We start from the raw sequence: 13,199 nt of genomic DNA on the forward strand, positions 1-13,199 counted from the left end.
GACTCAGAGAGTCCCAAGAGGAGAGAGAGGAATTAAGAGGTTTATTGTTGTTGTTGATATTCATTGGATTTTTTTCAGTAGTGATCTGAATGCATTTCAGGGATGTGGGTAATTTTTAATTTTGAGTGCTTTCACCTACCTTCCCTTGCTTCAGTTGTCATCTCTAAAGTGGGTTATTATATTTCCTTTATCTCCTTAGAGTAATGGACTGAGAAACAAATGACTAGAAAAGGGCTTTTCATTGTGTAAATTACCACTAGCATTGGGTTACCGATTTGGGCAACTAAGGAGGCTCCATTTCCATTTGTCTATGTGATATCAATCAATTTAAAAAATAAGAAACTGCTCAAGTAAAATAATATAAAAAGGTATGACTTTATTGCTTGAATAAAATAAAAGTTTTTTTAAAAAAACAAATACATAACCCATTAACCAGATGTACTCAGGAAATAATTATTGAGTTTTACTGAGTTCTATCACTATGTCTCGCTTTGAAAAGCAGTGTGATGCCATTAATAGAATTCTAAACCCAAGTGGGAGGAAACGGTAAACTTCGAGAAGCTGATTCATTATACCAACACCTTTCTTGCAAATATAGGATCCTACAGTATCAGGAGGAGCACACTTTGTGGTTGTTTATAGAGTGGAAAACAAGACAGGAAAGCAGAGGGGGACGCTTTGTTGATAAGAGCCCCACCTGACTAGAACAATAAAAATAAATTTCTATGGGCAAGCTTTCTCATCTCTGAAATATCTGGATTTTAATTGATGGGCATAACACATGGAAGAGATTAGTGGTCTCAGGAAGAAACGAGTTTGATCCCTAAACAGGTCAAGTGGGAAGGTAGGCGTCAAAGAAAATGTGGTGGGGCTGCAGCTGGCAGAGTAGCCAGTTGCTATCCATTGGCCTAAGCCAGGAAATCACACTACACGGATCCCACCTGCCAACGCCTGTCTGCTGTCCATTTGAAAACAGGTCAAATAGGTGTAGGAATTATGTTGGGGCAGTTACTTCAATTGCTTAGCACATTCATTTGTTACCTGAAAAACAGAAGCTGTCTTAAAGCAAAGATGTGGTTTTGGGATAAATGCAAAACCTGGATGCTGAAATAATAGTTTTTAAAAACATCTGCACTTAAAGAAGGGCGTCAGAAATATAGGTAAGATATAAGGTCTTCCACTAAGGCGTAAAGGAGGAACATTGAGAATGACTTTCAGAAGGCGACCCCTCTGTCCTGCCTGGTTGTGGGCTGAGCTGTCTTGGTGCTGGAAGAAAGAACTGTATTTTGAACACAGTCAGGTATACAGTAGGCACTTCATGGATGCTGATTTAACAAAGTACAGTTGGGCACACCAAATTCATAGTTAAGGAAGCCCGGAATAAGACTTGAGCATCAGTTAGACTGTCTTGAGGAGAAATGAAACGCAGTCAGTCTGGAGACCATTTCCCCTGTCCTGGTGGGACCAGCCAACCTGCGTGAAATCTGGTCTAGTTTACCCCGTCTTCCAGCGGTATCGGGTGTTACCGGTCAGGTTCACCGTCCACTTTGGCCAAAAAAGCTGTTGATTTAGAGGCATCGCATCAGCACCAGCGACGTCCTTCTAGGGGCCTCTTCTCGATCCGCCTTAGCTTTCTGGCCGCCTCTCTCCTGCTTTGGGCTGAAGGGATTCCCACCCCCAGCTGCCTCCTCTGAGCCCCACGGTGCAGTGGACTCCTCCCCTGGAAACTCCTCCAGGGTTGGGATGGCTTTGGCGCATGCTCGGTACCTAGGGCAGGTTTTTGCTGCGGGTAGCAGGGCTCCCGTCACACTGGCTGGCGGTTTGTGACGGTGCCAGCCCGCGTGTGTGCGAGTGTGTCTGCGTGCGTGCCCGCGCCTGGGCGGACCGACCCGGAGCAGCAGTGCGACTCGCCGGGGAGAGGCGGCGTCGCAGAGGCGCCTAGCCTGCGGCCGCGGAGGAAGCCGCGCTGCAAACTTGCGGCGGGCTCCGGCTGCCCTGCTCGCCGCTCCCGCGCCCCTCCACTTAGGGGCACAGGTGCCGGCGCGGTGCCAGGGGCGGCGGGGCCGGGTCGCGCCTTCGTCCTTGGCGGGCGCCCCTGTAGAGCCTGATGCAGCCCCTGCGCTCCCGGCCGAAGCTGCCCGGCTGCCCGGCTGCTGCCCGGCGCAGGTCCGGGACCGGAGCCGCGCTCTCTAGAGTCTGAGCGCCCGGGATGCTCGGCGTCGCCCGACCCGGAGCCGCGTGAGGCGGAGCGCGCCGAGCCCTGCGCCCCGGAGCGCGGGGCGCCCCTCAGCCGCAGCCGCGCCGCGCGTCCTCCTCCCAGCGCCGCCAGCCTCGGGGCGCAGCGGGGCCGCCAGCCAGCGCACGCCTCGGCGTCAGGGGCATGGAGGAGCGGCGGGCTCCGAGCCGCGCCCCGGAGTCCCCGAAACTTCCAAGCAGGCGCCCGTCCGCGCCCCCGCCGCCGCTTCCCCTGCCGGCCTGAGAGCGGGACCATGGATGAAAGGTTCAACAAGTGGCTGCTGACGCCCGTGCTCACTCTCCTCTTCGTGGTCATCATGTATCAGTACGTGTCCCCCTCCTGCACCAGCTCCTGCAGCAACTTCGGGGAGCAGCCCCGCGCCGGGGACGCCCGCCCGCCCGCCGTCCTGAGTCCCGCCCGCCGGGCACAGGCGCCCCCCGAAGAGTGGGAGCGCAGACCCCAGCTGCCCCCGCCGCCCCGGGGGCTGCCCGAGGGATCTCGGGGCGCCGCGGCTCCGGAGGACGAGGATGAGGAGCCGGGGGACCCCGAGGAGGAGGAAGAGGAGGAGGAGGAAGAGGACCCGGACTCCGAGGCCCCCGAAAACGGCTCGGCGCCCCGGTTCCTGCCGCGCTTCAACTTCACGCTGAAGGACCTGACCCGGTTCGTGGATTTCAATATCAAAGGGCGCGACGTGATCGTGTTCCTGCACATCCAGAAGACCGGGGGCACCACGTTCGGCCGGCACCTGGTGAAGAACATCCGGCTGGAGCAGCCGTGCAGCTGCAAAGCCGGCCAGAAGAAATGCACCTGTCACCGGCCCGGCAAGAAGGAGACCTGGCTCTTCTCCCGCTTCTCCACCGGCTGGAGCTGCGGGCTGCACGCCGACTGGACTGAGCTCACCAACTGCGTGCCAGCCATCATGGAGAAGAAGGACTGTCCCCGCAACCACAGCCACTCCAGGTACGGCCCCTGTCCCGCGCTTCTCGCCCCTCCCGCCCCTCTCCCCCGGTGTCCACCCCGCGCAGTCCCGCGCTGGCCCCCTCTTGCCGACGCTCGGGGCAGAGGCTTGGCGTGAGGGTGATGGATGGGACGCCTCGAGATAGAGCAGATCCGCTCCTCTTACCTAGACCCCACTGCTTCCTGCCACCCCGTTTGCACCTTTAAAGGTCTGGAGCCGTCGTTGGCGCGTGACCTGTCCGCGTAGGACGCTGGAAAACCTCTATGGAATGCCTATGGGCTCCAATCTTGCACTTGAGTTGTGCGGTGGGAACCTAAATCGGTTAAAAAGCAGGGGAGCCCCAGGCAGAGAGGCAGGGCAGGAGATTTCCAAGCACGCACGGTGAAGCTGGAAGACTGGGCTGATACTAACACCCCCCCCCCCCCCCCCCCGCCAAGTAGCTCCTCGGAGGCCTCTTTGAACACAGGCGTGCAGATTCTTGCTCTGCCCCAGTAGCCCTGGTTCTCTAGCTGGTCTTTGTGGCCGAGCAATGCCAGCCTTTGGATTCATGCTGTTCTCAGCGAGGTTTCACTTCACCCCTTTGCTTAGGCCTTTCATTAACTTATTTCAAAAGTATTTGTCAGATACCTATACTGTGTATGTGGAAATGTGGTAAGTGGATGCAAAGGTTAAATAAGATCCCCCATTTGTAGGATGGAATGCTCTCTCCCCTTAAGTATAGTAATGGAGCTCCGGTATAGGAAAGTTTGAAATCTTGATCTCCGAGGAAACCACTTACATCATTAACATCCTTGGAGAGAGGCTTGGGCTTGACAGTGTGGTCAAATACTCTTTCTGCCTATTGCAATCCGAAGATTAATCTGACAGGCTCATTCAAGAGGCTGCAATATTAAAATCTTGGAACACTAAGATATTGAAGTTTTTATCTCAAAGATTTCAAACACTCTGGTGTAAGGGTATAGGAATTTATACTCAGCTCAATAGATGCTATCTGATAGCTTTTGCATTTGACGTTGTGGAAAAACTTCACTTATTGGAAACTACCTAGATTTTTGGAATTTGCCATCACTGAAGCATCTAATACTCTTTTATTTCTCCAGGAATGAACAAAACTTCATTGTGGCTTTTTTTTTTAAATTTAGGAAGTTTTTCAAATACATTCCTTGCCAGGGATTTAGCTCAGCGGCATAAACACCTGCCTGGCAAGCGCTAGGTTGTGAATTCAATCCCAGGTACCAAAAAACCCAAACCAAAACAAAAATAACCCTCCAAAACTGTATCAAATACATTCCTCTGCTTGTTTCCCTGTTTCATGGATATTAAAGTAAGAAACAGCTGAATTTAGAATTAGGACATTAGGTTTCTCTGTAGTACTTTTTAAGGGCCGTGTACTTTAAAATATTGTATTGATGTATTATTTTTGAGACAAGGTCTTACTGTGTAGTCCAGGCAGGCCTTGAATACACTGTGTAGTGAATGTTGGCGTTGAATTCACTGTGATCCTTTTGCCTCAACTCTGAGTGCTGGGATTACAAGGTTGTGGTGCCATGCTGGACTGTAATGGCGTATTATTTTATATCTTATAAGAGTTTATTATTTTAGATCTTGCAACTATACCTTAATCAGTTTTTCAGGTACATATTACTTCTAAACTTTCTAACATATGGCACTGTTACCTCAGGAGATTTCTTGTGCTACCCTTCAGCCATGTTGTACTCTTTTATTTTCCATTTTTTTTTTTTTTGTCTTTTTCGTTTTTTCTTTTTTATCGGTACCAGGGATCGAACTCACGACTGCCTGCTTGCAAGGCAGGCGCTTATGCCGCTGAGCTAAATCCCCAGCCCCATACTCTTTTATTTAGATATTACATATTCCCAGGTGACCTGGAAGAGTTTGCTAACCTGCTTTCTGTTTTCCATTCTACTAAAACTGGAGACATCACATAGAGATATCTGATAACTTTTCGGGAAGGACTATTATTAATATTGTTTTTACCAGTGTCCTAGTGAATGGATGAAGATGTTTAGAGAAATTAGAAGAATATAAAATCTAACAATAATTAGATTTCTGCTGAGTGACTAAATGGTGCCACTGCATAGATTGTGAGCAGTAAGATCTCACCTTCTGTAGCAAGTACTGGTGTCTCTCTGTTCTGCAATGTAGAAAAATTCCACCTTGGCTATTTAAACATATGGTTTCTACTACACATTCAATTATTTTTTTAAACTTTGGTGATGAGAGTAAGCTTTCATCTTTTTCCTGAATCACAAATTATCAGGTAATCAACTATCCTACAATAATATTCTCCTGCTCCTCTTCCTCCTCCTCCTTCTCTCCTCCTCCTCCTACTAGTTCTTCGTCGTTGTCTTTGTCTTTTGTCTTCGTCTTCTTCATCTTTTTGAGACAGAGTCTCACTATGCAGTTTACGGTGGCCTTGAGCTCACTTTGTAGCCCAGGCTGGTGTTGAACTCACAGCCATCCTCTTGCCTTAGCCTCCTGAGTGCTGGGCTTGCAGGTGTGCACCACCACACCTGGCTAAAATGATAGTCCTTTTAAATTATTTTCTGGCAATGCTTTGGTACCACATTTTATAATTCTTTTTTCCTTCTCCTTTTCATCCATTCTGCCCTTCTAATAATTCTCAATAATTCTCAATTACTTCCCTTCTCTAGATACTGTAGGAAGGACTTGTTGTGAAATATGTGACATTCCCTGTATCAAAAGCTACAGAGAAAAAGCTGAAGAGATGTTAACAGTAGCATCTTCCTAGCAGAGAAGATTGAATTAGTTGTCTGTCATTGTAATGTCTGTGTACAGCATTCTACAGTCAGCCAGATTAGCCTGGATAATGGAGGCTACATTTCTACAATGCAAAATGGCAGATAATCTATTGCTACATAATGGGAACAAGGTTCTACTTCAAATAGGGCTGACTCTAAGGAAAATTGAGACGTAGATCCTGTTGATTATATTTCCCTAGTCTCTGCTTTTGGTACCCTTCAGCATCTCCTTCCTATTTCTCTCAAACATCAGTGCCCCATGGATTACATAATGGACCAGAGCAAGGACCCTGGAGTCAGTTAGATATGACATTTATTTTTTTAGTTTGTGTAATCAAGGCTAAGTGATTCAGAAAGATTCTTCACTATTAAAGTGTAGATAGTAATTAGGAAGTTCATCACAGGAGTGTAATGCTTAGGCCAGTATATATGCATAATGTAATATACAATACTACTTAAAATTGGAGTATATAGTAGTATTATAATACTGTTTGTTAAGTATAATAAGAATTTCCCTAATCAAAATCTTCTGTCACAAAAGGACCTGAGGTCAGTTCCTTAGAGCAATTCAGTGAAAATGGGTCAGGTTGACTTACAGAGGTACCAGTTTTTGATTATTTGTACTGAGATTTACAATTGAAATTGAAAATTAGAGATATTTGGGAATCAGCCATCATAGGACAGAGGATGAAGAACTGCGGAAGAGGTCACCCACAATATAATACATGTTCTGTTGGTAATAAGAAAAGCTATTTAAAACCGTGAGAAGAGGTAGGAACACTCAGGAGAAAGGCAAAGCGGGAATTCATCTCTGAAAAGGGAAGCATAGGAGAACTGAAGGACCAATCCTGTGAATTACATGGGCCCATGAAATGAGAATCATTCTGGCTGGCAGTGTGGATCCTGCAATTTCTGATCACAGAAATTGATTAGAAAAAGATTGGAAGGTAATAGGAAGATGGCACATCTGGATGACCTGCGTTATCTTATTACAGATGATTTTTCCCAATTATTTTTGTGTCCCCCCCCATTACTTCTTTATATGTTATTCTTCCTTTTCATCATATGCTCCTTTCTGTACTCTGTGTGATTTCCCCATTTATCTCAAACTGAATCTTCAGGAGATATCTCTTTACTGTTGTAAAAACGACTGAAGGAATAATATAGTTCTACAATTGTCATGAGTAATTTCACTCTAAAAAGGAGAAATAATATGATTAAATTCCTACCCAGGGAATTGGTATCTTCATTTGCATAATTATATTCAATGTTTTGTCTACTATGTCTGCAGTCTGTGTATACAATGGAGGGTGTCTTAAGCCTCTACTTATTATGATAGTCCTTTGAGTTTCAAACAGTCTCATCCCTATGGAAACTAGGCTATTGGGGAAGAAAGGCAGAATCCTTGGTAAGTAGATATCACTCTTGTTCTGAGATAATGCTGGACGATATTCCATCCTAATACTCTTGTAGGACAAGATGGTGATTTTTCTCTTTTATGACTCACCTTCCATTAATTCTGTTAAAATAGTTGGAACCCTGTGGATATTGTACTAGGATACGTTGTGCGAAAAGTGATACAAACCTATCTCAAATTTATTTAGCCAGGGAGAAATTATTGGCTTACATAGTTACACCTTAGGATAGGAAAGGGTAGATGTGGTTTCACAAATGACTGGACCTAGAGATTGGTAGTCTTTCTTTTTTTTTTTTTTTTTTTGGTCTTTTTTATCGGTACCAGGGATCGAACTCAGGACTGCCTGCTTGTAAGGCAGGCACTTATGCCACTGAGCTAAATCCCCAGCCCCAGAGATTGGTAGTCTTTCATCTCACAGTCCTTTGCATATTGATCTTATTCTATCAAATTGGTTCATTCCTTAAGGCCTTCATGTCTAATAGCTCTCTAAGGTGACAAGAAAGTAAACTATTTCTGAGTTCTGCTTTGAAACTCTGGAGAATGACTCTGATTAATTTCACGTAGAGCCCTGTGACTTTCAGCAAATCATTACAGCCAGAGTTGAGGTTTTTCTGAACCACCTTGTATCACAGAACAACTTTCATGTCTCTGTGTCTGTCTGTCTGCATCTTGGTCTCTTTCCGTGTCTCTGTCTTTCTCTGTGTCTCTGTCTCTGACTCTGTCTCTCTGTTATATCAGTTGTCAGACAAAGAGAAATTTACTCCTAGGTGGATTAGTGGGCTCAGGACAGACCCTCTAATGGTGTCAGCTATTGAAATGCATGAGAAATGAATGTTCAGATTTTCTCTTTGCATTTCATTTAGAGAATATTTAAAATCAAACTACAACTCAAATTTACCTGTGGCATCTGGAAACTATGTTCCTATGAAAATTAATTGAAGACATTGATAATGCTTAATGTTAAGATAGAAGAAACAAGGAGAGACATGCAAGTTGCCTGTAAGTACTCAAAGGATGATGTGGAAGGTAGAAGAAACTTGGTCTGTATAGCACCAGTAAATACAACTAAGATAACAAGCGATGGATTTTAAACTCAGAGTAACAACTTCATAAAATGTGTAACTGTCTAAAATGAGCACAGACTGTTAAACTTTGATATTGTTAGGAGAAATATTTTTTCCTAGGAGAACGTTTAACCTGGGTGACCTTTTGCAGATCTTTCATTCTAGGTTCAGGGTATCTGCTTTTCTCTTTTCCTGCTCCATGCATAGAAAGAAAAAACAGAAAGGAAGAAAGAAAAGTATACATGAATGTGTCAGTTCTCTAGCATTTGTAAATACAGTATTTCTACCTACATAAGTTTGGTAAAGCACATTCTGATAAAAATAGATTGTTTTCCACATTAAGGGCCAAAATGATCAATGGATCTAGAACAGTAGATCATCTGCTTCTTAGTAATAAGTAAAAAAGATAAGATGAGAAAATACAACGCAACTTGCTACAAAAAAATGGAACCACTCTGAAACACCATCTCGTTATTGCTTTTCCTTTAGACACCAGGCTAAAATATATAAGGCATCTGCAGAGCTTTGTTTCGAAGATTCTACAGTGTTATGGCCCTTACTGCTTTCTAAAACATAATCTGTTTGATGTCTCTTCTAATTAGAAATGTTAAACTGCCAAGAAGGTTAATTTTTACTGTAAGGTTTGTGTGCAGTGTAAAACTAAGGAGATAAAAAATTGTTCTGTCTATATGCCATTTCTACTTATTTGTTCATTACAGAGTCTCTTAAAGCACTGTATTGCTTCTGCTCTAAACCACCAATATTTGCTATAAATCAGAAAGAAGGTAAATTAAACTCATTCCATTTTTTCAAGTGAAAGGATATAAACTGGAAGTAGTAAATGATAGTAGATGATTTCTTCTTCTTTTCCTTGCTAATCACCTTGAGATTTCTGGTTGGGTTGGTATTATAGAAATAAAAATGTTCATGTAATAATTAGAAGCTAGGTAAATTTAAACATTTAACAATGTCATTTTCCCGAATCTTAAAATCTTATATTATTACTCCTGAAAGCTAATTATTATCTTCTGATTTTGAAAGGCAGTCAGAAGCTTATGGCATTTGAAAGTTACTTATGTTTGATAATGAATTAAACAGTTTAACTGAGATTGACAAATCCTAATGTGAGTTTAAGAGTCACAAAGTAGATTACTGGGCCAAAAAATAGGTTCAGTATGAAAACAATTAAATGAAGGAAACCAAATTTGTATTTTGTATTAATCAGCTATCTTTTTTGTGAATGTGTTAAATTGTGGTTATTATGTATAAGTTTATTATTGATTTTACTGGTTAAAATAACTTTGTTTAAATTATAGTTGAACATTTAGTTATGCATTATGAAATATACTCAACATCTGTTATCAAAGATAATGTTTTCTTTCATTTTCTTTGACATAACACATGCATATTACCTACACAAAGATTAACTATAGAAGACAGTTAATAAATGTCAGCCTTTAGCCTTTAAAAATATCAGTGTATCTCGACAAGATTGTGGTTCTTCAGAAAATGGAATTATTATGTGCTTTGTGTTGTGACATTCTTATTTCAGGTGCTAATTCTAATTGTTAGTGGTTGACTTCCATAATTAGCAGCGTGTTGACTTTGCAGATTCTCAGACAGGAGTAAATGTATGGTGGCCAGGGCTCATTGGGTCACTAGATTTCTCCTGATGGATAGTATGCCACAAATCAGAAGTTCATTTGGGTACAAATAGATGTCCTTGCCTCTTGGAAAGGTTAATTTCATTATTTTCACTTCAGAAAAAAAACTGAGAGGATGGGGGCTTTGACGTGTGATGTATGGATGACAGACATATTTAACTTCTAGGGTATACAGGCTTGGGACTACTACTGTCCAAGCCAGACAGTTGAATTGGTGGTGGCTGAAAGTTGTGATTTGTAAAGGCAATGGAAAGAGATGAACCAGGATGACAAATCCTCATAAGAAACAGGAGAAAATCAATGACACACTTATGGCTCTCTGATTTTTGATTGTAACTAAGGTAATTTTTAAGAGCATGAGCTCTGAAGTAAGACTACTTGGATTTCAGTCGAGTCCAACAACTTTCATGTGATCTTGAGTTCAATCAGTTACCTACTCTGCACTGCATTATTTCTCCCAGGAAAATGAGAGTAGTAAGAATGTTATCTCATGATGAACATTGATAATCCAAAGGGTTAGAATATAGTGAGGAAATATATCAGTTAGCTACTAGAATATTCCCATAGAGTGTGTTTCATTTGTACATGCTGTTTTGCATAGTGATAAAATGATGAATAAAACCTGTACCATCCTTTTTTAACCTGGAAATTTTCATCAAATGCAATGCAAAAGTGAGCTCTGAAGTTTGGATGCCAAAGAAGAGCCTCAAAAGATGAAACTAAATGTTAATTCTAGGATACTCTGTATACTCGGTGTGGGGACTTGGTGAAGACTGTTGAATGGAAACTTGTCTTCTGTTTTCATCGTATCATTTTATTTTTTATGGGAAATTAATGAAACAGCAATAAAAATATTTATGCATATACAATTAAAGTCATCCATGAAACAGTCCTGCAGTGAAATTGAATTAGTTGCCTGTGGGTACATAAATATTTGTAGCTCATTGCTATTGTTAATATCTTACTATGGCTTTTTTGGTAAGTATTGTGTCATTTGTTTTCAGAACCTTGCATTTTATGCTGTGTATTTATGGTTGCCCTACATTCTAGCTTCTTTATAAACATAAGCAGTATAAATGCTAATCACTTTTTCATATTAATTTATATTTCTAGGGTATTTCTTCAAAATAATTCAAAGTTCTGGATGGGTAACTGTAAACTTGTAAGATGGCATCTGTATTTTGTGGACTCTAATTAGAAATGTAGAATTTTATGGGTTTATTTCCAAAGTAAAAAACATAGAATGAGAAAGAAGAGTAAACATGGTTTTAAACAGAGTTATTCTGTGATTTACATACATACAGAAATATAAAGGTAAGTCCCCTATAACACGATAGAGAACAAGGTGACATACCAAGAAAAGAGGGTAGTGATACTGTGGAGTATAGATTAGAAGGTTGTTATGGAAGAGGAAGAGATGGACCTAAGTAGTCAAGGTGTCATACAGAATCTTAAAAGAATTGAATCTGAAAGAAGGTAATACTGAATGTAGAAGATATATTTCTGTTGTAAGCAATGGCTTGTCTTGTTAGTGTATTTTTGGGAAATAATCAACTATCTAGGAGGCTGATTGGGAATGCAAGTATATTTAAACACTGCTGATGTACATTTATTTACTTATAGCTTCTTTTATATCATATTGCTGTTTTACAGAATTGATAGCTTTATTAATCAGGGTGCTGATAAAGAGAGATACCCTTTGGGATTGTGAAGGGACTGGTTATGGAGATATGAATGAAGAACACTGGACCTCGAAATGCCTTGCAACTGGTGACATGCAGAAACTTACCCTCCTGGGTATAATTGACAAAGGAAGAGAATGGTGTTACTGTGCATTCATGTTGGCCCCTGATGTAGCTAACAGGAGCTATAGTCATAGCATATAGTCATGGAACCTAAGAAGAAGCTTTTGGATAAAAGCTGGTTTTAGAAAGTGTCCATGCTGGAACTGCCAAGGCGAGGCATAGAAGGTAGATGGGAGGACTGAAAGGTGGGGGAGGACATGTATTGACCACTTTCTCCTCCTCCCTCCTCCATGGCCTTCTACTGAGTGAGCTATCTGGAAGCCAACAACAGAGAACTGGCCGATAAGTTCCGTGACCTCAAGGCAAAGAAAAATGGAAATAGATATAAAGCTGTGAGGAGGGCAGGATGAACTGGAGGATAATTTGTACAGTGCTTTAAATTACTTTGAAATGTCTTTTCATTCATATTAGGGATGCCCTGGTTCTTTTTGTTCAAAAAATTGAACATATTCTATATTTAAATACCTGTACTTCATATACTCTGCAGAGCCTTCAGTCCCCGCCTAAAGAAAAGAATGCATACAATGACTACTTACCAAAGAAACGACCAACACAGACAAGTGACTTTTTGATGAGTAATAAAAATGATGCTAAAGTTGGGTGTTTGTTACCTCATACACCAGGAACTGCTGCTAATCGTGACAGATTTGGGCAGTTATATCTGTATTATTGTGCACAGTGAACGCACATATTTTACATTATTTCAGTGTGTGGCATTTTATAAATTTGGTTATATAACAACATTAGTTAAGGCATGACAAGAAGTGCACAAAACTGGCTGTAGTTTGCAAAAACGTATTTATGCAATGATATGTTTTCTGCAGCTTAGATTTTCTTCCAAGAGTATTAAAATTCTTTAGGGTAACATTTATGAGCTTTAAGTCTCTGGAAGTAAAATGTGAGAGAAGGAAAAAAATTGTGTTACACTCGAAATTGTTCTAATATATTTAGTTTTTGAAGGCCTTTTGAAATGTATTTCTGTATTTATTTTGAAGGAGATGTATGTTCAAAAGGCATATATATGCACCTTTTTGTGCAGAATATTATAAAATTTACTAATATTGGATACTAACATTAGACCTGTAGTATTAGAAGGGATAATATTAAAATGTCTGGCAAAATTTGACAGAAGAACCATTGAATCACTGTTTTAATTCTGAGAGTCAAGTGCCATTAACAAAGTGCTGGTCAACGTAAATATTTATAGATGAAAAACATCAATACCTTTCTGTATACATCTACTGGGACTGGTGTATATGTGTTGTTTTTCCCAGC

The 13,199-nt window shown here is 41.7% G+C and overlaps 1 protein-coding gene across 1 annotated transcript in view; it reads left to right on the plus strand.

Annotated features, from left to right (window-relative positions):
* The first annotated feature begins 1,765 nt into the window (after positions 1–1,765).
* The window catches only part of Hs6st3 (heparan sulfate 6-O-sulfotransferase 3), a 681,307-nt gene continuing 669,873 nt past the window's right edge, over positions 1,766–13,199 (plus strand). Inside the window, exon 1 of the mRNA XM_063246949.1 lies at positions 1,766–3,196. Within this exon, the coding sequence (XP_063103019.1) occupies positions 2,490–3,196 (707 nt within the window). The 5' untranslated portion in view covers positions 1,766–2,489. The remainder of the gene's footprint in view (positions 3,197–13,199) is intronic.

This window comes from Cavia porcellus, unplaced genomic scaffold (genome assembly GCF_034190915.1).
Source record: "Cavia porcellus strain 051 isolate PalLab524CR breed Dunkin Hartley unplaced genomic scaffold, mCavPor4.1 scaffold_4, whole genome shotgun sequence".
Classification (NCBI taxonomy): domain Eukaryota; kingdom Metazoa; phylum Chordata; class Mammalia; order Rodentia; family Caviidae; genus Cavia; species Cavia porcellus.